We start from the raw sequence: 24,354 nt of genomic DNA, 5'->3' as shown, positions 1-24,354 counted from the left end.
GGACCACAGGAGCCTTTGCTTTTGGAGGAACTCCTGTTACCGGGGCAACCGCAGGCCACATCTCACCTCCAGGACCATTGGATGTCACCTTGAAGAGCCAGGGAAGGGGGCAGGAAAATGTGATGTGGGGCAGCTCTGCTGAGGTTCATAAGAAAGATGGGGAAGAAGGAGGAAGGAAGGTAGTCTTTGGAGAACTGGAGTAGTTGCTTTACAGAGGAGAAGGCTGAAGGGCCCTCACAGTCATCTTGATGCCCTCCTCTATCCATTCACAGGACTGGACGAGAGGAAGTGGGCCAAAGCCTCAGGATGCAGGATAGTAATGGCTGCAGCCATATGCCATGTCTTATGCATGTCGCACGTGTTCTTCACACAGTCCTCAAGGCAACGCGCTATGGCCCAGATATCGTGTACAGTGTCAGCTTAAAACTGAAGTCTGGCAGGGTTCCGTGGCCCTCAAGGTCACACAGCCAGGGGTCAGCAGAGAGGGTTTCGGTCACTATTCTGTCTATCTCCAAAGTCTGCATTCTGAATTATGAAAAAAAGGATTTCCTGAGAGATGCATTGGTGCCTGGGAAAGGCCATGGGCCTTCCCACTCCCAGATCTTCCCAGCCACACTCATCTCAGGCACCTGCTCCGGTCACGGCACGTGGTGATAGGTCAGTGGGTGTTAATGGAATTGGATGCAGGCCAGTTACAGACTCATTTCTCAGCTCTCAGTATAATGTCACTCATACACCTTTGTTTTCTTGAGTAAGAGAGAGAACAGGGAAGTTCCAGAAATCTAACAGACCCCAAAGCCAGTTATGTTATATTATTCTTTTTAAGATTATTATTTATTCATGAGAGACACAGAGAGAGGCAGAGACACAGGTAGAGGGAGAAGCAGGCTCCATGCAGGGAGCCTGATGTGGGACTTGATCCTGGGACCCCGGGATCACGCCCTGAGCTGAAGGCAGGCGCTCAACCACTGAGCCACCCGGGTGCCCCTATGTTGTATTCTTCTTATGGTAGAGCTTCCCTTTCTGTGGAGTTTATGAGTTGCTGTTGTCCTTGTCCTCCCTTTGGACTTGATGGTGGAGGGGATAGAACCCCGCTGCACGTGCAGGAAGGATGCCATGCAGGCAAACATCCTCTGTCATGTGACAGGGTGACACAAGAAAGGTAAAAAGGCTGGATTTCTCTGACTTCTAACCCTGCTTCCCTCCCAAAGGCTCTACCTCCTAATCCCATCACACTGGGGAGGATTGGGGGTGGGGGGGGGAGTATAGCGTGTACATTGAGTCTCTTTTGTGTCCCTAAGCTTTTCCTAAGTAGAAGAGGAGAGAGAAAACCAAACAAAAACTCCTGGCAATTAAATAAACTCAGGCCAAAACACCAAGTCACTGACTTGAGGTTCCAAGGGAAGAGAGGTCACCCTAACCTTCTTGGGATTGGTGATACCCAGCAGGTACAACCTGGTCTGCTCCCCACAGCCACCCGACACCAGTCCCCTCTGTAAGCAAGGGCCATGCTATCCAACCAAGCCCCCCCAGCCAGCCTCAGTCTCTGACAAAGCTCAGTCCAACTGGGTGTCACAACCCCTCCATATCCCTTCAAAGACAGAACACCGCGAGCTGCCCTGAATCAAGTTATACGTTACTTGTGTGAGCCAGCACCATGCTTCTTTCCAATTTTAATGGAATTCTAGGTTGTCCTGTTTTTCTTTCTGGTTGTTCTATGGATTGTTCCCCCTTAACAACCTCAGAGGAATTTCTTGAAAGAAAAACATTTACATAGTCATGGCCCTCTCCCTGTCAGGGAGCCTTTCCTACCTCCCTGGCTCTGTTGGTGGTTGATTCCCTTCGAATCATCCCTTTCTCCTCAGAATTGAAACAGGGGCTTCAGATGGTGCTGGAGCCAGTCTGGTGGGCAAGGGGCAGGGGCAGCTCGTGGCTAAGCTGGTGGTCTTGTCTCCTCCGTGTGATGAGGGCAGTGGGACAGGTGCCATCCCAGGGACCCTTGCGCAAGGAAGGGTGGTCTCCCTCATTGCAGCTCATCCTAGGCATCAGGGCTCCTTTTGGAAATTAGTCCTTGGGGCTTGAGTGCTGAGCTGTATCGCCTTTGGGGGGTGGGCTATCATCTCTACATTCAAGGCTTGCTGAGCACCGTAGAGTTGGAAGGACTTTGGAAGACCCCCTGGCTTGTCCGAGCTCCCTGACCCCCACCCTCAGCATGGTCACTGAAGCAGAGAACAGGACACTGGACTCCAACCTGTGGAGTAGAGTGGTTAAGAGTCTGGCCTCTGGAGCCAGATAGCCTGGGTTCAAACCCCAGCTCCACTTTTTTTTAATCTTGGGCAAACTACTAAAATGGCCTTGTGCCTCATTTTGTGGGCTTGCTGTGAGAATTAAATTAAATTAAATTAAATTAAATTAAATTAAATTAATTCATCTAAAGTATTAGGAAATTAATTCATTTAAAGTATTAGGAAAAGGCCTGGTGTGTAAAAAAGTACCAAATAGGGGATCCCTGGGTGGCGCAGCGGTTTGGCGCCTGCCTTTGGCCCAGGGCGCGATCCTGGAGACCCGGGATCTAATCCCACGTCGGGCTCCCAGCGCATGGAGCCTGCTTCTCCCTCTGCCTGTGTCTCTGCCTGTCTCTCTCTCTCTCTGTGACTATCATAAATGAAAAAATAAAAAATAAAAACATTTAAAAAAAAATAAAAACATTTAAAAAAAAAAAGTACCAAATATACGTCAGCTGTATCACTGAGCTGTGCCAGGAGGTTTGTGATGGGTACTTGGCATGTCTTGGGGCCTTCTCTTTCCTTTGCCATCAGAGCAATGGCAAGAATCACAATGTCTTTCCCTTTCCTCCATGCATTTTGAACACAGAATGCTTCAGATGGGTAACTTTCTGTCGGTGTGGGTCGGAAATAGAACACTCGGTGCCCATCTGGCTGTCCCCCAGATATCCATCTGCAAACTGGGAATGGTGGTCCCACTTGCCTACCTGGTGAAACTTGGGGCTGGGGGCCAGCGGATGCTCTGGACAGCTCCTTGATCCAGTCCTGACCCCTTGAAATATCCTGAGTGAGCGCCTCAGGAAGAAGGCCAGTGGGCTTTCTTGCAACCTTTGTCCTCCTTGTTCAGGACACAAAAGGCTGGTCTACATAAATAAGATTCACGGTGGTCTCCAGCAGCACAGTCCAAGGGAGAGGGGCATACCCGCCCCTGCCTTGACAGTGTCCTAGAGCAGCAGCAGGGCTACAGGAAGAGTGTCCTGGGAGTCTGACTCGCTGTGGACTTTGGGGTATGCTTCCCACCCCCCCACTACCCAAGGCCTCAGATTTTGCATCAGTTCAATGAGATTGTAGGTCTGGGTGGTAATAATAATCACATCTGGGTGGTCTCAACAGTTTACAAAACACTTGCTCACAAAAATCCTTCTGAGAGAAGCACTATGAACTCCAGCTTGCGGCAGGGAGACTAAGGCTTACGTGTCTAAATGACTCCTTCCTGGGTCATGAGGGCAGGGCTGGGACTCCTGCCCTAGCCTGTGGATGCAAGGCCCATGTTCTCCCTGACACCATGCAAATATGATGAGAGCTGCGTTTGTCATTTAAAATTTTCCAGAAGCCACATTTTTAAAAGTAAAAACAGATGAAGTTAATATAATGAAATATTTTACTTAACCCAGATGTTCAAAATATCATTTTAACATGCTGTCTATATAGAAAGCTATTCAATGAGCTATTTTACATTCTTTGTGCTTTTTTTTTTTTTCTTACCAAGTCTTCAAAATATGGTGTGTGCTTGGTACTTAAAGCCCACCTCCATCGAGACATTAATTTTCATCAGCAGGACTTAATCTATTTAGATTTCATAAAATTCACTATGGAAAAGGTAGATTCGCAGGTCTAAGTTGCTCTTTTTTTTTTTTTTTTTAGGTTTTCCAATGACTGGATCAAAAATCATTTCTTAAATTAAATTTAAATGAATTAAAAAAAAATAAATTTAAATGAATTGAACTGAGTAAAATGAAAATTTCAATGGACAGTGCAGCACTACACAATTCTCCATTTTGGACAAAATGATCTCTAACATTTCTAGGTTTCTGCTCCTCTGCTGCATTTATACATAAGAACTCTTTGCATATGAACCCACCACTGAAATGATAGACTGAGAGTACAGGACAGAATTCCCATCTACACCAATTGGATGTTGGAAGTTTTACAATATAGTGGTTTAAGAGTGGCTTTTAGAGCCAGACTGCCCAGATTCTAATCTTGCCTCTACCACTGACCAGCTGGGTGGCTGTGGGTAACTTCCTTAACCTCTCTGTGTTGCAGTTTTCTCCACAATGACACAGGGATGCTAATAGTAGCCACCTCATTGGGTAGTCATGAGGACTCAAGTAGCTGCTACATGTGAATAAAGCACAATGATAGCAGTTGTCTCCGGGGCATACAGTGAGTGTTCAATAGACGCTACCTTTCATTATATATTTTATCTAATTATAGTGGAAAAATGGAAGAACTAGAAGAGTCCAGAAAGCTACCAAGCTGTTGTCTTGCAGGTGAGAAAACAGGTTCAGGGAGTATAAAAGACCCATCCACGGTCACAGAAAGCTGATGACACTCAGCCGGGACCCGCTTCCTTCATGCTCGGTCCAGCGATCCCTCCATATGCTGCCCCCAGTGGTGGTGACGGTTACAGCGGAGGAAGCCCCTGGACCCACTGAGCATAGGAACTGCTCATTTCGCCCCCAGGACCCAGCCAGTGTGGCTCTGGCTGTCAGGGCCACATGACCTGCCAGGTCCTCTCCCAAGGTTCTGGGGAGAAGAATGAGCAGACATCCTGGGAGCTAGCCAAGTGTTCCCCCAGAAAGAAAAGGCCTGTTTGCTTCTTTGGAGACCTTGAATTTTTATTTTGTTGTAAAAGATCTTAAAAATTAAGAGCAACACAAAGAGAGAGAAGATAACAAAACTCACGGCATGGCTATATTTCTTGCTAGTGTTTTTATTTTTTCTACGGCTTTTCTTCCCCTGTAGTAGAGATCGAATTTCATTTATTTATATCCTTTTAGGTATTTTTTTTTTAAATTTATTTATTTATTTATTTATGATAGTCACAGAGAGAGAGAGAGAGAGAGAGAGAGAGAGAGAGGCAGAGACATAGGCAGAGGGAGAAGCAGGCTCCATGCACCGGGAGCCCGACGTGGGATTCGATCCTGGGTCTCCAGGATCACGCCCTGGGCCAAAGGCAGGCGCTAAACCGCTGCGCCACCCAGGGATCCCTATTTATATCCTTTTAACATCCCTTCTGGGTGAGGCACTGTGCCAGGTGCCAGGGATACAGGAGCGAACAAAACAGAAATACTCCCTGTCCCCATGACCCTGAGAATCCAGTGGGACTGATGGGAATCAACAGCTCATTTCCAAAACCACTGTGATTGGATGTGGCTGGGGCCACAGGGGAAATAGGTCCCAGGGTTCAAGGAGAGGACAGAATAGGGGACCAACCTCAGGTTCCCCCTGGGTCCTGGAAGATCCTCAGAAGCGTGAAACCAGGCTGGGCAGGGGCAGCAGAAGCTGGAGGGGAGAGTGTAGCCGTATTTATAACTTTCGCCACATCATTAAAAATACTTTGTGAATGTTTTTTGCATCTATTTTTAGTGTTGATTTTCCTAACCGACCTCACAATTTTGCTGTGTCCAGCTCAGGGGGATTTCTAATGTTCTTACTATTAGAAACAACATTTGGGAAGACTGTCTCCCACGCAGCGGCTCTAAGTCCTGGCTGCATGCAGGGTCTCAGGGGTCATCTCATTTCATATTCATGATGAGTGGCAACAGTGGGGAGCAGAGGGTCCTACTGTTCCAGCAAGTGCCTGAGGCTAGGAAAAGTTAAATGATCTGCCTGAGTCACCCAGTTAGAAGGCTTCCCAGCTGGAGAAAGAAATCTAGAACTTTCCTTTTTCTTTTTTTTTAAGATTTAATTTATTTATTCATGAGACACACACACACACACACACACAGAGAGAGAGAGAGAGAGAGAGAGAGAGAGAGAGAGAGAGAGAGGCAGAGTGAGAAGCAGGCTCCATGCAGGGACCCCGATGGGGAACTCAATCTGGAAGGCAGACGCTCCGCCACTGACCCATCCAGGAGTCCCGAAATCTAGAACTTTCCGGTTCTGGACTATCTCTGTGTAGTAGTCCAGATTATTTCATGACAGGTTCCCAGAAGTGAAAATACTGGATCACAAGGGCTTTGTTTGTTGTTGTTGCTGTTCTTAAGGTTGTTGACATATGAGCTCACAACACTTCACACTGATATTAAAAAAAAAAAAAACACCCACAATATGCTTTGTGGCAGGTGTTGCATGCCACACACCGCATGCTGGTCCTCTCTGTGGGGCTCACCCTGTCCACCCTGCCTTGCCCCCAACCCCAACCCTGCAGCATGTCTCACGCATCAGCCACTCAGCAATCACTATGTACCTATGCTCTCCTTGACACATCGGTTGGAGCCTGGGGCAGCAGATGTTTCCCTCACGCCTGTATGGGTGCCCAGGGCAATGTTCTGGTGAGCTTCTGAAGGACCGACAGCTTCCCTGCCTGGCTTGCTCTGATATTGGGCCGGCCAGCGAGGCCCTCAGCCTCTCCTTCAGTGGATATGTCTCCTCCCTTTCCATGTCCCCCAGTTCTTCAGCCTCCGGGAATCCCATGGGTCTGGGTGACACAAGAGGACATATGTCCCATTTTCTCAGGCTCCAGGCAAGGTGACTCTTCATTTTTCCTCTCTTCAATCACCTTTATTTCATGTCCCTTTGGCATCTTGCCCAGGGTACCCTGTACAAGGTCCTGTCTAGTCCTGCTTGGGGCTGGCCCTGAAAACCTGCCTTCCCTCTGGGCTGGGGGGAAGCTTCTTCTTCTCCCACTAGGACATCCTCCATCCCCTATCCTTTGCAGAATGGCGGGGGCACAATTCAAGATGATTTTCTGGGGCACGCAGGATAACTGAACTTAGTAAATGAACTTAGTGTCGAATAACACTGAGCCGCGTGGTAAGAAAAATATTGAGGGGAGCCTGGGTGATTCAGTCAATTAAGCATCTCAGGTCATGACCCAGGGTTCTGAGATTGAGCCCCATGTCCAGCTCCCTGCTTATCGCAGAGCCTGCTTCTCTCTCTCTCTCTCTCTCTCTGTCCCTCTCCCTGCTTGTGCGCTCTCTCTCTCAAGTAAATAAATAAAATCTTTAATATTTGTTTTATCTTCAATGTTCTGTCATTCTTTCTAATCCTAATTAAGGAGAGTCTATTTGATGATAATGTGTCTTTTTTTAAAGATTTTATTTATTCATGAGAGACAGAAAGAGAAGCAGAGACACAGCCTTGCCCTCCAGGGTTTGCCAGTCTTCAGAAAGCCTGTGTGCTTTTACACATGAGAAAGTGGTTTCCCAGGCCCAGAGAGATACACACAACCAAGCTCTGGCCCTCTGCATACACACACATGGTCACACATGCACGCACACACACACACACACACACACACACACACACACACACCAAGACACTCACTCCCAAATGGTCATAACCGCACACTCACCCCTCACACACACAATCACGTACACAGAAGCACTCGCACTGCAGCCAGCATCCCAGTCTCCCCGGTGCCCCAGCACACACATCCAGAATGGCTCTGGAGCACTGGGGCCGTTGCTGTGGGAACCAGGATCCTGCCATCCTAATTTGTGGACCTTTGAATTCTTGTTCTGAATATTACATTAGCCATGGAGTCTGTGCTCAGAATTCTGACTCACTTCCCCTCCAGGGGGTCAGGCTGAGCAGCCAACCAGGGACTTGGTGAGGACAGGCGATTCTAGGCCTGATTACTTTCAATCTAAGGGATGGAAGGGTCCAGATGGACGCTTGTTGGAGAACTGAGTCTGCAGGCCAGGTGTGTGTGTGTTTGTGTGTGTGTGTTCACATCTGGGTGTCACAGTCCGAAGAATCTGCTCAGGTGAGGCTAAGAATCTATAGCAGCCATACATCAGTCTGTAACCCCTCTATCAGCAAGAAGCACAGGCTGAAATCTTCATGGTTTAACCCACTAAAGGTTCTCTTCTGGTTTTGGTGTTGTGTGGTTTTGTTTTTGTTTTTTTGCAGGGAGCACCTAGATCTGAACTGGAATACAGGTTCACTTCTCATACAAAATTCTGGTGGAGGCAGCACTCCCTCCATCTCAAGGTTGCATCAGAGCCTCAAATCCTAGCACAACAGAGAAAAAAAAGAGATGGCACATGCTCACTGCCTCTTACCTACATGGGCCTATCAGTGAGCACATGGCCTTCTTCCTAGACAGCAACGGCCCAGCCTAAGTACCAGAGATCCCGAATGCAGAGGAGCTCCTTGGGAGCACAACAGTCTCTGCCACAGCCCTCCCTTTGTGCCTCCACAAGCTGCAATCTCCCTGCCCTGCATGGAGCACATTCCTGGGAGTCTGTTCAAATCCAGGTTCTGTTTCTTGCAGAGCTGGGGTGGCCTCGGGCCATGGGTCAGTCAGGGACCCAACAGGAAATGGGTGGCACTATCACAATAGGAGAGTTTGAAGGGATTTATTCATAAAAAGACCATTTATAAAGGATAAAGTAAGCAAGAACTGCAAGCAGCTGAGCTGTTGCCAAGCTGGGCCCAAGGAGGCAAGAGCAGGGAGTGAACAGTAAGACCAGGAAGGAGGGAGTCCAGGAGAGGGGCCCAGGGCCTTCAGGTGGGGGATCTCACAGAGGAGGAGCCAGAGGAATGTGCACACCTACTCCATTCTCCTCCCTCCCTCCCATCTCTGCTGGAGCTCCCATTGGCTGAGCCAAACAGAAGCCAAAGGGCCCGGGAAGAGGCTGCTTTGGAGGCTCTGGAGGAACAAAGGGGCAACCACTTGGCTCAGGAGATGGATTTCTATTCTCTGGGCCTGGCTTTCTAATTTGTAAAAAGCGAACACTAATATCTACCTCACTTCGTGGTTGAAGGAAGATGGAATAATACTGTGAATAATGTTTGCTGGCATATGTTCGGCCCTTGGCAAACATTAGTTTCTCAGCATCTGAAAGCGCCTACAGTCTGATAGTCCCTCTCCTATGCACCAATCACCCCAAAGTCTGGTATGGATTTCCTGAAACAGATTTTCCAAACCAAAATGTTTTTCCTAACAATAACTCCAATTTTTGAGCTTCTTCTATAGTCAAGTATTTTACAGATGTTGACTCCCTCCAGCCCCACACTACTCCCCTCAGTGCTATGGCCAGGAAATTGGGACTCCTGTCAAGAGAGGTTAGTAACCCACCCATGGCCACCCAGCCAGTACATAGATCTGGCCCCAAAGCCCACAGTGGTTCCTCCCTGCTCTGCTCTGATTTCTGAGCACATTTATACAATTCAAAGATGAAGTGGAAGAAGTTGCAGCAACAGAGCTTGAGAATTTCTCTACGCTGAATGGAGGCAACAATGCCCATGGCCCAGGACCATGGCATTTCAAAGTCCTCATGTAGCCACAGCTCCAGAAAATGTCCCTGTCCTTCAAGGTAACCTCTGTGCCCTTTCCCCCTAAGCTCACTCACCCACCATAGCTGCTACTGGTTGATTCCAGGTCACCTGACTCCAGCCCCATCTGATCAGCCCAACACCAGCAGTGCCAAGAGCCAGACCTTGGAGCCGGGTGAGTTGAGACTCCTTCTGGGGGCCCACGGCCAGGTTTCTGAGACCAGGCAGGTGTTGTCTCGGGTGATGGGGAAGGGAAACGGACTTTCAGGCAGTGTCTCTAACTTCAGATAACACTTCTTCCTGGCTCAACGCCCAAAGTGCCACTGCTACATTCACTATGAGGTCTTAGAACTACCGTCTTTGAAAGGCCACCGATCAAATGTCACATACTCGTGGACAAAATGTTCAATGTGCATTTCTAGGAGATCTGTTGAGAACAAGCTGAAAAATGCTTGGTGAGGATGGTGTGGTTCCATCAAGTGGGTCCTTGATTAGCTCAAAAGATATTTATTAAGCACTTACTCTGTACCAAGGTGTATGCCACCCTGGGGGTGCAATCCTGGTCAAAAATGGACAGGTGACTCCCCAAGGAGGGTGTCTGGGGAAAGGAGAACCACCATCCCAAGTAGCTTGTCTTCAACCGCATCCCGAATCCCATATCCATCCTCCAGGGGTTCAAGGTCATGACAGCAGCCTCCCCAGTAGTACCCTCAGAACAGCCTCAGAGGGGGAAACATGGCACCCACAGTACCAAGGAGGGCCCCTGAAGCTAGGACTCTGCCCTTCTTTCACACAAGGGTGCTCCAGAGACAGGGGCAACAGAGGGAGATTTGTGGGGACGGGGCCCCTGGTTCTCCATCACCCCAGACCTAATGAAGGCTTCCTAACCTCTACAGTTGCCTTCAACTCCCCTCTCCTGACTCTAAGGAGAACCAGGTCAGGCCTCAGAGGGGGCTCAGGGATGAACCAGCCCAGCCCCATTTTGCAGACTGGAATGCTGAGGCCCAGAGCCCAGTGGGGTATTGTCAAAGATAAGGTGGTAGAGCCCCTGGCCACGGCCCATCCCCACTCCCATCCCTGGGATCTGTCCTGTCTCCGTGGGTGGAGGCCTCAGCTGGAGTCTGGCACTTCCAGGGCAGCGGCTCGGGGTCCGCCTGGTGAATGGGAGCAGCCACTGCAGCGGGCTGGTGGAGGTCTGGTTCAGGCTGTCCTGGGAGCCTGCTTGCCAGGCGCTCTGGGACAGCCGCGCCTCTGAGGCCGTGTGTCGTGCGCTGGGCTGTGGCGGGGCCGCGGAATCCACCCAGCCCACCTCGCCGTCCCCGGAGCTGCCACCCGGGCCAGGTGCGGGGAACGCCAGCGAGGCCTTGAATGCCACTCGAGCCCTGGCGCCCGCCGTCCTGTGCAGAGGTGCCGAGTGGCGGCTCTGCTACGTGGAGGAGCGTGCATGCGACAGTAATGGGAGGCCGGCTGAGGTCACCTGCGCAGGTACGAGCGGACCACCACCTGCGCCCTGTCTGCCCTACCCTCAGCCCTTCAGCCATTGCCCCTCATTCCTGTCCCCACCCTGGCCACTGGACCCAAGCCTTACCTCTGGCCTCCTCCCGCACTCCCGCCCCCAACCCCCACCACCGACACAAACACAGCTGGTTCCCACACTGCACGATTGCAGCATTGCCCCATTTCCAGCCCTGAGCAAGTCCTCTGATCTGGCCCCCAGACGTCTCCCCCTACTAGATCTCCAGTTTGTCTACCTGGTCCCCAACCCGGCCCCTTGGGTCCCCAATCCTAACTGGGTCTCTGGTCCCGCACCTTCTCTCGCTTGGGACCTCTAGCTCTGCCCTTACCTCCCATGTCCATAAATATGCCAGATTCTCTGGGGCCCTCAGCTTCGTCAGTTTCCGGCCCTCAGCTCTGCTCTTCCAGGCCCAGCCCCAGTTCCTAGTCCTGCTGAGTCCCCCACCTCTGCCCACTAGGGCCTCAGTCCTCACAGGGTTCCCCAGTCCTGCCCACCGAATCACCAGCCCCTCTCCTTGAATCCACGGCCACCACCATCCTTCCCACCCCTCCCTTCCTCAGCACCCACAAACGCTTTCCCCTCCTTCCCCAGAAAACCGCGCGGTGCGGTTGACAGGCGGTAGCAGTCCATGCGCAGGCCGCGTGGAGATGCTAGAGCACCGCCAGTGGGGTTCAGTGTGCGATGACACGTGGGACCTGGAGGATTCCCACGTGGTGTGCCGGCAGCTGAACTGCGGCTGGGCGGTTCAGGCTCTGCCCGGCTTGCACTTTGCCCCTGGCCGAGGACCCATCCACCGGGACCAGGTGAACTGCTCCGGGGCCGAGGCCTACCTGTGGGACTGCCCGGGGCTGCCAGGAGCCGGGTACTGCGGTCATAAGGAGGACGCCGGCGTGGTGTGTTCAGGTGAGCAGGCGGTGGCTTCCTTACTGTGGGCCTGGGTGCCGGGAGGGGTAGCTCCTGCCCCTGCTGGTGCGAAGTCAAGTCCCCGAGGAAAGATAAGACCCAGATAAGCGCAGTCGGGGAAGGGAGTGATACGTGCCCTAAGAAAGGAAGCCAGGTGAAGTTTAGAAGGAGCTGGCAATCCAGAGTTAGAAGGATAAGCCTGCCCACCTCCTGGAGGAAGTGTGAGAGGGGTTCAGAGCAGCAAGAGGAGATGGAGGCAGGGAGCCCCTGAGGAGGCCATCGTTAGTCCAGGCTATGAAGTTCTGGTCCAGCCAGGGCTTCCCTTTAATCTGCACAGGAATAGGGGTTGGGAGGTCTTGGTAAAGATAGATCTGATTCAGTAGGTCTGGGCAGAGCTTGAGATTCTGCATTTCTAACAAGATTCATGCCATGGTGACATTACAGGTCCAAGGACCACAGTTTGAGTAGCAGACATGCAGTGGCAGCCAGAGCAGACGGAGCAGATGAGAGGGGGACACAGATGCAGGAGGGAAAGTACACAGGATCTGGAGACTGATTGGCTGCAGGGTGTTTGCATTCATGAGTCTGGTCTGGTGGGGGTTTCAACCCAAAGGATTTTTTTTTTTTAAGATTTTATTTATTTATTTATTCATGAGACACACACACACACACAGAGAGAGAGAGAGAGAGAGAGAGAGAGAGAGGCAGAGACACAGGCAGAGGGAGAAGCAGGCTCCCTGAGGGGAGCCTAATGCGGGACTTGATCCCAGGACCCTGGGGTTAATCACCTGAGCCCAAGGCAGATACTCAACCAATAAGCCCCCCAGGTGCCCCCAGCCACCCCCAGCCAGAGGATCCTGACCTAACTCTGCTCCCCACCCCCACCTCTCCCCTGCAGAGCACCAGTCCTGGCGCCTGACTGGGGGCGCTGACTCCTGCGAGGGGCAGGTGGAGGTACATTTCCGTGGGGTCTGGAGCACAGTGTGTAACAGTGAGTGGTACTCACAGGAGGCCCAGGTACTCTGCCGGGCCTTGGGCTGCGGGACCGTGGCCAGAATACCCAATGGGCTGCCCCACTCCCTGCCGGGCAGGATGTACTACTCATGCAGAGGAGAGGAACCCACCCTCTCGCACTGCTCCTGGCGGTTCAACAACTCCAACCTCTGCAGCCAGTCGAACGCAGCCAGAGTCCTCTGCTCAGGTATCCCTCCTCCCACCCCCATCTCATCCCCTCCCCCAGATTTGCACCAGAAATTCCAACTGAATCCGAAGCTGAAGAACTGACAGCCCAGGAGACCACAGCTTGGGCTAGGTCAGGAATGACAACTGCTGGCATTAGAGACACTATTGCCCTTACTATGTCCGGGCAGACATGGCATTCTTTCCCACAGAGCCTTGACTCAGCCCCCAAATATTTATTAAGGCCTTATTATATGCTAAGAAGTGGCCCCTGTTGACTGGAATTGGCTCAGGAGATGAAGCCAGCTGCCATCCCAGGGCAGGTGATCATGGGAAAATAATATTGGGAGACAGAGCCTGGCACCCCAATCATGTGGCAGCCGTTGGGGAGCACCCCGTACCTCTCCTTTCAGCTAAGCCTCATATCCACACTATGAATTACATTCTACTGTATTTCACCAAATCTAAGGTGGCACCGATATGTCACTATTATTATTTTATGTTCCATAAAGGACAAAAATGCTGCCAAAATAAACTCTTGACATGTCATCAGTTGCAGCACTCGATGCCATCACCCCAATTTCAGAAGTGCTAAAATGTGAAAAAGCCAAAGCATTAGGCCCAAAGAAACATGGTATTAGCCTCCCCATGGGGTGTTTAGGCACCTGGCTAGGGGCTCCAGCTCTGCCACTTACCCACTGGGAGGCTTCGTTCAGTTCTATGAATATGTGGATGCTGATATGAGCCACTTCGCAGGGTAGCTGGGAAATCAGGTGATAGCCAACCAAGGATTGTGAACTCCATCCCTTACCTGTCAAATGATTATGATACTGATGGTAATGTCAGCTTCCTAGCTCCCCGAGGCCAATGTGAAAAGTGAACCCAGGACTTAACAGAAAAGGGGATTTGTGGTCTGTAGCAGATTTTACAGAAAGAAGGGATACTTCCTTTTATTGGCCTCTTATTGTAACCAAAGAAACTTCTCAGCATTTAATCCATGAGATCCTCCTTGTTGCAGGGGGTGGGAAAGGCAGGTTTCCTTAACTATATGGCCCACCCCCTTCCAATGGGACTATGCCCCTCACTCCAGGTCACTTGTCTGTCTTGTCCAGTTTCTAACACAAGGACTGGCACACAGTAGGTGCTCGGTGATATGTGTTGAGTACATGACTGGTGCTTTCTGACAGGCTCCCGGAGTCTGCTCAATCTGTCCACTCCTGAAGTCCCTGCAAGTATTCAGCCGATCACTGTGGGTGAGTGTCACTTGGTTCACGGTGTCTGAGAGAGGTGGATGCGTGCATGCAAGTGTGCATATGTGTGTGAATGCGTGTGCACACCTGGGAGAGGCCCAATGGTGTATCCCTCTTCCTCCATCTCTAGACACTGGACTCACCTCTCCCTCAGCCCCCACCCTGCCATGCACTCTGTTCTGTGGGTAGTTTTGCTCCTCCCCTCCCCTTCCTGCCACGTCAACTCCCCAACTCCCCGAATGGTACTTCATGGAAAGGAGCCCAGCCTCCTGTCAGATCCTGTTGGGCAAGAGATAGAGCTGGGGAGAGCCAGCACTGGTCTGGTCTGACACCAGCCAGTGGTAGGTGTGCCCAGAGTAGCAGTCAGTGTGTTTATAATGTCCTGGGCACTGGCCCAGAGCTCTCCCCACACACTTTCCCAGCTCTGTAACCTTCCTGGGGTCCCCTTGGGGGAGATTTCCTTGGAGCCCTCACACAGAGAAAGCAGCTCAGGTTCAGAGGGTGAAGGCACAGCCAGCCAACGTGGGCTGGAGTGTGCGCCCAAGGCTCTGAACTGTGCTTGGTCTACCCGCCACCTACGGATCACTGGCTGACTTCCAGGAAGACTCCTGAGGCTCAAATCCTAGCTGTGCTTCCTACTAGCTGTGTAATGGAGGACACCTTAACCTCTCTGAGCCTCAGATCCCTTGACTGTAAAATGAGGGTGATGATCGTGGCAGCTTTCTCCAAGTACTGTTGTGAGTCTCCAGTGAGTTTTTCTAAAGCACTTAGACCAGTGCAGAGTCCACAGTAAGCAGGGTCTGAGCATTAGTCTCATGATTATTGTGTATGGTTACGGGGCCCCTTGGTACTGCCAGGATAGCCACAGGGTCTGGTCCAAGTTCACAGGCTCTATGCTATACCCCTGCTTCCAGCAGAGGAGGGTGGATGGCGGTGTGGGGATGGAGTGGAGGGCCACAGAGTCCTGACAGAGAACCTGGCAGTGGATGAGGACACAGAAAGGGAATGAAATACTGGGGAGCAAATTGAGGGTAACTCCAGATGGGACCCAGACCCCAGCTTGCACACTGTCTCTTTCTGAGCTCAGGGCAGGGAGCCCACCTCCCAGGACCATACTCTAGCCCTTGGCCTAACAGCCCCACCCTCAGCCCTGTCCCTCTGGCCTCTCCATTCACTGGTCTCCCCATACCTCCCACAGCCCAGCCTCTCTCTTGCACTCATTTCCTGCTGCTAAGTCCAATTCCCAGCCTGGTCCATGTTGCCCCCTTTGCAGATGGAGAAGAGGGAAGAAAATGAGAACAGGGGTCATCTCGGGGGGAGGGCAGAGCAGACAGTGTCCCCAGCCAGGGGATCAGGATGGTCTCATCCCACCGCCCACCCATCCATGATGCTGTCACTACCCTTTACCTAGCCCTGTGGCCTGTGCACCCCAGGCTGTATACGCTGAGCAGGGGGTGGTCCCTGTCTCCTCTTCTGACCAGGGCTCCAAGCACCTGCCCCACAGCAGCCTTTGAGTTCTTCTTAAGCAGGGATAGGGCCAAGAGAGAGAAAACAGTAAGCCACACCAGAGCTGCAGGGGCTGCAGAGCTGGGAGGTCCAGAATCATGGTCCTCGCCCCTACCCTCAGGGAGGACACATCTGGTAGGAAGGATGTATCCAGGGCACAGAAAGAAATCTCACTCTCCTGATAGTCTGTTCGCTACCAGAGGTAGCTCTAAGTTACCTTCCCTGGAAAGCCAGCCTTAGTCTTCCTCCCTAGAGATTAGATGCCCCTTGTAGGGCCTCATGCCTGCCCATACCTCCATCCCAGCAAGCATGGTGCCATATTGGTTTGAACCTATGTATCAATATCTCCCCTTAAGGTTTGTGATGCTGATGTCATATTTGTATCCCTAAATGGGATACAATAAATAAATACGATACGGTGGGCACTCAGTAATTGTTGAACAGAAAGAGAGATCCCTGTGGGCTGGTGGCCATGGGAAAGTTTCCTCTGGGTAATTATTTATTCATTCAATATGCATTTCTTGAGCACCTACTATATACAAGTCACCTAAAAGCAGATGGCCAAATTAGAAAAAAAGAAGAGAGGAGGGGGGTAGATCCAGAAGGGAAGTGGGTAAGCTGCAGAGAGGCTGGAGAGGCAAGAAGCACAAGGAGAGGTCTACATACATTCTTCTTTTTCCCTGACTTGGGGCTCTTGTTTCTTTCCAGAATCTTCTGTGACCATGACAACGGAGGACTGGAAACCCCGGGAATTAATGCTCCTCATCCTCTGCATCACTCTGGGAATTCTCTTCCTTGGCTTACTCATCTCCATGGCCTTCATCTTCTTGAAAGTTAAAGGAAAATATGGTAGGTGCAGAGTTCTGGGAGTCACTGGAAAGGCCTAGAGAGGGAAAGAAGCTGGCCTGAGGTGTGGCCCTCTCAGGGGGATGTGGGCCTTGCAGGAGAGATCCAGCAGTGGCCACCCAGTCGTGGCCCCGGGTCACCTCCTGATGGAAAGGATTTTCCCAGCATGCTCTGCAAAAATGGCCTGTGGGTGGACCAGACTCTGTGCGCGTGTGAGTGTGTGATTGAGGGGGAAGTGAGGAGGAAGGTGTCTCAATGAGCATAGGACCGAGTAGACTGGGAGAGAGCAAAAAATGACCTGGAGAATGTCTGCCTCCCTTCCCTCAGCCCTCCCTGTTATGGTGAACAACCCACACCTACTCACCACCACCCCAGAAGGGATCAATAGCTATCAAGATGTCCCCATCACCATTTCCAAAGAAGAAGGTAGGATGTCACCCACCCTGGGGGTGGAGAGGGCTGGGGAGGCAGAAAGGGTATCCTTTCTGGAGGGCCAGTGGTGTTTAGGTCAAAGCTGTGCCCCAGCTGGAGATGAGACCTCAGGTAGCCCATGGGTGCCTGTGAGGCCTTGAGCACGTCATGTCTCAATCTGGGCCTGAATGGCAGATGATCTTCCAGGGTAGTCATTCTGGGCTAGGCTTTGGGGTTCTAGAATAATACAGACTCTGGGCATTTCTCAGAGGAAGGCTCCACCCTGCTACTTGGCTGGTAGGTTTGTGATACTGTGGCCTCTTTCAATGGCCTGCTCCATCAGCCTTCCTGCACGGTCCCATTAAGATTTTCCTGGAACATCATTTTATTTGATATTTTCTAAATGAAAGAAAAATTGGATCGGTCATCCATCTTTTATAACATACGGATTTATACTTCGTGAAAGTCTCTTAGGGAACTCAGGCTTAATCACATTGCACTGTGACTCTACTAAATCACCATTATTTGAATGCATTCAATGACAAGAAAACCAATACCAAACCCAGCTAAATGATATAAATACTCGCTGTGCAAGGTATCCGTGTGTTTAAGGAAAGAATATGAATGCAGAACCTGGCACACAGGTGAAGCACAGAGCATTTGCTCACTGACTATCATAGTCTAAGGGTCAAGAGTCACACTGCCTGCTTCTCTGGGCCCAGTGAGGACCTCCCCGTGCCTTAGTTTCTTCAGCTGTAAAATGGGGACGCCGACGCACCCACCTCACAGAGTCGTGAGTCAGAGTCAGATAATCCAAATAAGATCATGTTTTAAGTGTCCCGCCTGGCCTGTAGCAACTGCTCTATGTTTTGGAAGTAAGCAAAGGAAATAAGCCAATGGGCGGGGGGAGCTTGGCAAACCCAGGCTGGACAGTCTGGTACAAGACGGGCGACCTGGGAGACCTGGCGCTGTCCCTGCCCATGTGTCTGGCCCCCACCGTCTGCGCGCTCCTGCCACTCCCTGCACCTTTCTGCCTGCCACTTGGCCCTGCCCGACTCTGCTCTCTCCCCAGTTCCTATGCTGCCCATCCAGGCGCAGGCCCCACCCCCCAAGGACCCGGACTCCAGCTCGGACTCAGACTATGAGCACTATGACTTCAGCACCCAGCCTCCCGTGGCCCTGACCACCTTTTACAGTGAGTGCCTGGGCCCGGGCTCCTGAGAGCCCCACCCCACCCCCAACCAGGGAGAGGATCCCGTTGGCTGGGGAGCTCCGCGGGGCCCACCAGATCACCCTGCATGCTGTCGGTGGAGTGTCCCTTGACTCAAAGTGGCCCTACGCTGAAGCTCTCCAAGTGTTTTGTGACCCTAGAGACCCCTCTGTGTCTTCAACCTCCTTCCCTCCTGCCTTTGTCTGGCCACACAGGGTCTTAGGACTTGTCCCTTGACACTCACCTGCAGGGTGGCCTTGTCTGCGTGAAGCAAGGAAGTCCAGGCAAGAGACACGTTCAGACGGCTTCTCACAGGCTCACACCCCTTCTGTGCCCCCTCCTGCCCATCAACCTCACCCCTTCCCCCACCTTGCTGGGGAGCCCAGTTTAAACCCCCAGCTGGCTTTTCCAGCTCTCCTCCCTGCCTGGTGGGGACAGGAGGAGGATAGACAGTGCTTAAGGCAGGGCCCAGGCAATGCTGGACATTAGAGCAAAGAATCCCACACCTATGGGGGACTCCCTTGGGAGCTCATCAAACATCCCCCAGCTTCCCTCCAGGACTCACCCTATGAGTTAGGATGAGAGTTTGTGTGTCACCGGCGCCCCCAAACAATGGCATCCTTAGAAGTTGGCAGGGACCAGCCTTCCTCTCTCTTGCTGCTGTGTAGTCCCTAAGATGTTGCGCTCATCAACATGGTCCAGAATGGCTCACTGCCATTTCCACCTCCTGGATAGCAGCAGGGGGAGGGAAGATGAGGCAGGCTCAGCACTGACAGGCAGGGTACCAAGGATGCCCCCTCACTGCCACGCTCAGCCTTGCCCGCCACAGTCTAACTCCCCAGCGGCAGGAGAGGCCGCAGATGAAGCTTCTATCCTGGGCAGCTGTGTGTCCAGATGAAAGCCAGAGGGTCTGCCCTTAGGGGGGTGGAGAATAGAGATTAGGGACGCTGGTCGTCTGTGCCTCACCTGCTGGACCAGGGCCTCTGCGGAAGGAGGTGGTTGACTGTGCTTCTGCCTTGCCATGCACCAGCATTTGGGAGCCACCAGGGTGAGGCATCCTTAGAACCTGAGGTTCTGCTCTCAGGCATGCAAGATGCTAGGTCGAGAGTCTAAAATCCCATGACACTGCGAATGAGGTTCTATATACCAGGTTTGAGAGCGCAGACTCCAAGGTCCCAGGTTCTCAAGTCCTTAAGATTCAACAGATCCATATCACCTCTCCAGTTCTCAAGCAAAAGTTCGCCAGAGCCTAGAAGGCAGGGATTCCAGACCTCCGGGCTTCCACTCTGCCCTACCTGGGGCACCGTCTGCCCTCTTCCTGCCCACAGCCCCTGGGGCACAAGGAGACAGTCCAGGACTCTCCCTGTTTCCTTAAGCAGAAGGAGGGGTATCTGGGGCAAGGCACAAGGCACTAGGGTTTTGGGCAGAAGCAACCTCATCTCATGCTGGTTAAAGACTGAGATTCAGGACTGGCTGGACTCAGATAAGAGCCCGGGAGCTGATGGGAAATGCTAAGCCCCTCTGTACTTCTGGGGTTGTCCTCCCACACTATTCAGCTCCAGGGCACCCCCGCACCAAGTGCCAAGGCACGCAGCCCTTCCTGTAGGCTCCGGGGGCGAGGAGGTAGGTCTTCAGCCCTCTTCACCACCACTCTGCTTGTAGATTCCCAGCGGCACCGCATCACAGATGAGGAGGTCCAGCAGAACCGGTTCCAGATGCCCCTCCTGGAAGAAGGTGAGGAGGTCCAGCAGAACCAGTTCCAGATGCTCCCCCCGGAGGAAGGTGAGTCAGGCTGGGGAGGTGCATGGAGGCAGTGATAACGATGTCAACCTTGACTCCAGACTTAGCAACTCAGCTCACCTTGAGAAATGCCAACAGCAGCCCCCCTCGATAGATCCTTTCTGATTTTAACATTCCCCTTGGCCATTAGTTCTTTCTTGGGTCTAATTTAAAGCCCTCTTGCTGCATTGCTGCTTCTTTCCTCACCATTCTCCCTTTCCCGCGCCAGGACTTGAAGAGATGAACGTGTCCCAGGTCCCACCCATTGGTGCTGGACACTACATGGCAGACACCCCCTCCCTGGGCTCTCAACAACGCCCAAGGAGCAGCAGTGAATCCAGCACATCCTCTGGGGAGGATTACTGCAATAGCCCAAGCAGCAGGCTACCTCCGTGGACCCCCCAGGTGTTTTCTGCAGAGAGGAGCCCCCACCTGGAGCAGCCCCCGAACCTGGAGCTGGCTGGCTCCCAAGCTACTTTTTCAGGTGAGCTGGGCCCAGGAGGATTCCAGGTGTGCCTCAGTTCCCATCCTATAGCTGACCTGGCTGGAGGAAGCATAAAGCTGGAAGCCCTGAGCCAGGCTGAGCTTAGGATTCTAGCCCCAGCTCTGTAGCCACGTACTGTGTGAGCTTGGACAAGTCTCCACCTCTCTCTGGGCCCTCACTTCCTCATTCATGGTCAAGCCAGGAACTGGAGTCTTGTGAGTCATGAGGGCTTCCCAGCTCTGGCAGCTCTCCAGCTGGCTGTCTCCAGGCAGAGAGTGATTGGTTCTCGGGGTTTCCAGCAGGGCCCTTGGCTGATGACAGCTCCAGCACTTCATCCGGGGAGTGGTACCAGAACTTCCAGCCACCGCCCCAGCCCCCCTCAACGGAGCAGTTTGAGTGTCCAGGTACCATTGGCAAGGGAGGTGGTCCTGGAAGGAGGAACAGACAGGGAGCAGGGGGCGGATGAGAGGGGGAACTCCAGTTCCTTTGGATTCATTAGCCCAAGAAGAAAAGTAAAGGTTTGTTGTTATTTTTTTAAAGATTTTATTTATTTATTCGTGAAAGACACAGAAAGAGAGGCAGAGACACAGGCAGAGGGAGAAGCAAGCTCTCTGCAGGGAGCCCGATGCAGGACTCGATCCTGGATCCCAGGATCACACCCTGGGTCAAAGGCAGATGCTCAACCGCTGAGCCCCCAGGCGTTCAAGGTTTTTTTGTTTTTGTTTTTGTTTTTTAAACAAACAAGAATATGAGGAGGTGGGAAAAATGGATGTGGACGGGACAGAGAAAGATCCGAAGAATGGCTTGAGAGGAAATAAGCTCCCCATTAGTGGAAGTATTCAAGCAGAAGTAGCCAATGGCCCCTTGGGGAAGACTGCGGTAGCAAGGGGAGTGCCAGCACCCAAGTCGCCCATCATTTCCTGTGCAGGCGTGGGCACTACAGCCCTAAAGTGCACACATGAGGCCGACATTCTAGCAAGGGAGATGGTAATGAGCAAGATAACATGACGGGAGTCTTGTCGCTGCACCCACACAGCATCACATGGGAGGGCTGTGGACTCAGACCCATTCAGCTCTGTCCGATGGGCCTGGAGAGACAGTGACCAGCCTCCCCCTGACCCGAGCCTCCCTGCCACACAGGACTCCCCACTCCCCGGCCTGATTCCGTTGACGGCGAAGACTATGATGACATCGGAGCAGCCTAGGCTAGACTCAGCAAGGCTCCAGGTGGCTCCCTCCTGCTGGACTCCTACTCTACCTGCCCCTACTCTCCCATCCAGTCCTCCCGCATATTCCCCCAGGGGCCTGACAGGCCTCCTCTGGAGAGACGCAGGGAAAGCCCTCACCCTGCACCCACAGCTCCATCTCCATCCATCAAACAGAAGCTGCTGGCACAGCCCTCCCTTGGCCCCAGACAGCCCTGAGGTGGAGGGTGCTGCCTCTGAGGAGTAGTGAGCTGTCTCAGGGATGAACAAGCGGCCACCTTTCAGCAGACTGCAAGAAGGTCTGAACATAATGACTTCTGAGGCCCTTTCTGATCCTTGGGTGTCTGTGCTTTAGTTCCCTGAGTCTCAGGTCAGGGCCTGGAGGTACTGAGCGAGCAGAAATGGGCCCCATCCCAGTGCCCCCCATGTGTGGGCTGCTAGGCTGCTGTTGCTTTGACAGGTGGAGTCTGGGGCTGAGGGTGGCACACCACTGACCCAGGTTGGCAGCCACCTGGGCACTTAGGAGCAGCCGGCTGACAGCAAGCAGGTCGACCCTACCCCTAGAGACCCGGAGCCAATCAGGGCACTCCCTGCTCTGCAAGGACCATCCCTGGACACAAGGTCCTGCTTCTGAGCTTCCTGTGGCATACAAAGACAGCCCCAGCTCAACTCCCCCAACGACCCAGAGTTGGGCCCCAGTCCCTTGGGACAGAAGCACAGAGAGGAGCCCCTGTGTCTGCTAGCACCATTGGGGGCTTCCCTGAGGAGCACATGCACACGCAGCTGACTCACCCTGAGCACAGACATGTGCAGGCAGCCTGAGGGCTCAGAGCCAGCTTCTGGTGCCCAGTTCTGAGTATCCTGAGATTAAAGTAATTGCTGAATAAAAACCCGTGCGTGGAGTGACGAGTCCTTGAGCTCTTACAGTGCCCAGACCTATGTGTGTGCCTGTGTCTCTGTCTCTGTGTGTTGGGTGAGGGCAGTTCTATCCATCAAGGTGGAGATGGGGAACTGGAAACCATGGCCCGGCACTGTGAAAAATGCTAAGGATACAGGAACAGGAGGACACTGGGCCTGCCCTCCTGAAGGAGGTGGACACAGAATGTCTGTGAGTTCAGCAGCCTGCTCCCCTCTCTTCTCTGCCCCACTTGAGCCCTGACTCAGTGGCCCCATAATTTCAGAGACAGGGTAATGTGAAGGGATTTTTTGCTCAGAGCCACCTGACAAAGAACTGGCCCCAGGCTGGAAGGAAGGAGTTGGAGATGAGGTTGAGGAATACATAGTGGGGATGGGGTGTGGGGCAGCTTCATACAGAGGAACCCTGCAGCTGCTCAGAGGCTGGGATTTTCGGCTGCTGCAAGGGCCCCTGCCCAGATCTGCCTTCTGGGTGAGGGCAGGGGGTCGGGTTTCCTCTGAGCCCTCCTAGAGCAGGCAGGTGTTGAAGGAGGCTGGGCTGCAGATCCTTCCCAGAAGGGCTGAGTAGGGCCTGTTCTCCTTTCACCTGTCCCAAGACAGAGAGTAAGCTAGCGCTCCCCAGGCAACTGTCACAGGATGTGGTTGCGATTGATGGCCCCCTCCTGACCCTCTGAACCCTCCCCAGAAGGCAGGGGATTCTCAGGGGAGGAGCCAGGGCTGGGGTGAGCCCGGACAGAGCCCCAAGGTGGTTTGTGAAAGCCTTTTTTATCAGACATCCTGGGTTCAAATCCCATATCCTCCCTGTGTGGCCATCAGCAAGCACTCAACATCTCTGAGCCTTTGCTGTAAAGTTTGCCTGTGAAGGGGGCATGGCAGTAGTAGACACTACACAGGTGGTTGCAAGCATTAGAGAGGTTTAGCAATGAATGTTCTCTCTCAGGAGAGGTGAGAGAGCTCCCTGGAAGGAGGAAGGGGAAAAGAAAAGAGCCACCAATCCCCCAGGTCCCAGCGCCCTGGTGCTGGTGGAGGCAAGCATCTTGTCCCACTGTTATCTTTCAGATGAGGACACTGAGGCCCGAGAGGGAAAGGACTTGTCCAAGGTCACTCAAAGTTAATTGCCAAGTCACAACTCGGCCCTCCCCCCTCCCCCCCCCCCTCTCTCTAGGGCTTAGACAGGGAGATGGTGGCACCCTCTGAGTTCTCTACTCTTAAGAAACCAGACATTATCACTAGTCTCAAGGATCTGGGAACGGAAATACAAGCTGTTATATGGATGGGGCACTGAATTGATTTCAGAAACATCAATACAGGGGGAGGGGCTACATAGGAGCACGGAGGCACTGTAGCAATTTTATGACTTCAAGCCCGTGACAGAATGAACTGGGCCTAGGAGAGCTCCTGATCCAGCTGGAGGGAAGGAGGCATTCATCTGGAAAGACCTTTGCCGGGGGTAGGAGGGCAGGTGGTGATGCCTGAGCTGGGTTGTAAAGGATGAGTAGTAATTTGCTATCTAGGGGTGGGGAGGAAAGGGCCTTCCAAGTCAATGGGATGGCATGAGCAAAGACAGCACAAAAAACCAGGTAGCTCACAAGGTAAAGGGTGGTCCAGCCCAATAAAGGAAGAGGCTGAGGGCAG

The 24,354-nt window shown here is 52.5% G+C and overlaps 1 protein-coding gene across 7 annotated transcripts in view; it reads left to right on the top strand.

Annotated features, from left to right (window-relative positions):
• Positions 1-22,694, top strand: part of CD6 (CD6 molecule) — a 40,340-nt gene extending 17,646 nt beyond the window's left edge. The window contains exons 2-13 of one of the 7 annotated variants that reach the window (XM_041773351.1): positions 9,622-9,690; positions 10,650-11,000; positions 11,623-11,934; positions 12,833-13,135; positions 14,301-14,366; positions 16,578-16,718; positions 17,043-17,141; positions 18,199-18,321; positions 19,999-20,118; positions 20,345-20,599; positions 20,899-21,003; positions 21,740-22,694. In XM_041773351.1, the coding sequence (XP_041629285.1) occupies positions 9,622-9,690; positions 10,650-11,000; positions 11,623-11,934; positions 12,833-13,135; positions 14,301-14,366; positions 16,578-16,718; positions 17,043-17,141; positions 18,199-18,321; positions 19,999-20,118; positions 20,345-20,599; positions 20,899-21,003; positions 21,740-21,804 (2,009 nt within the window). In that variant the 3' untranslated portion in view covers positions 21,805-22,694. The remainder of the gene's footprint in view (positions 1-9,621; positions 9,691-10,649; positions 11,001-11,622; positions 11,935-12,832; positions 13,136-14,300; positions 14,367-16,577; positions 16,719-17,042; positions 17,142-18,198; positions 18,322-19,998; positions 20,119-20,344; positions 20,600-20,898; positions 21,004-21,739) is intronic. The other 6 variants (XM_041773352.1, XM_041773356.1, XM_041773354.1 and 3 more) reach the window with 6 other exon arrangements.
• The last annotated feature ends 1,660 nt before the right edge of the window (positions 22,695-24,354 follow it).

Source organism: Vulpes lagopus, chromosome 11 (genome assembly GCF_018345385.1).
Source record: "Vulpes lagopus strain Blue_001 chromosome 11, ASM1834538v1, whole genome shotgun sequence".
Lineage (NCBI taxonomy): Eukaryota > Metazoa > Chordata > Mammalia > Carnivora > Canidae > Vulpes > Vulpes lagopus.
This window is presented reverse-complemented; position numbering and strand designations above follow the sequence as displayed.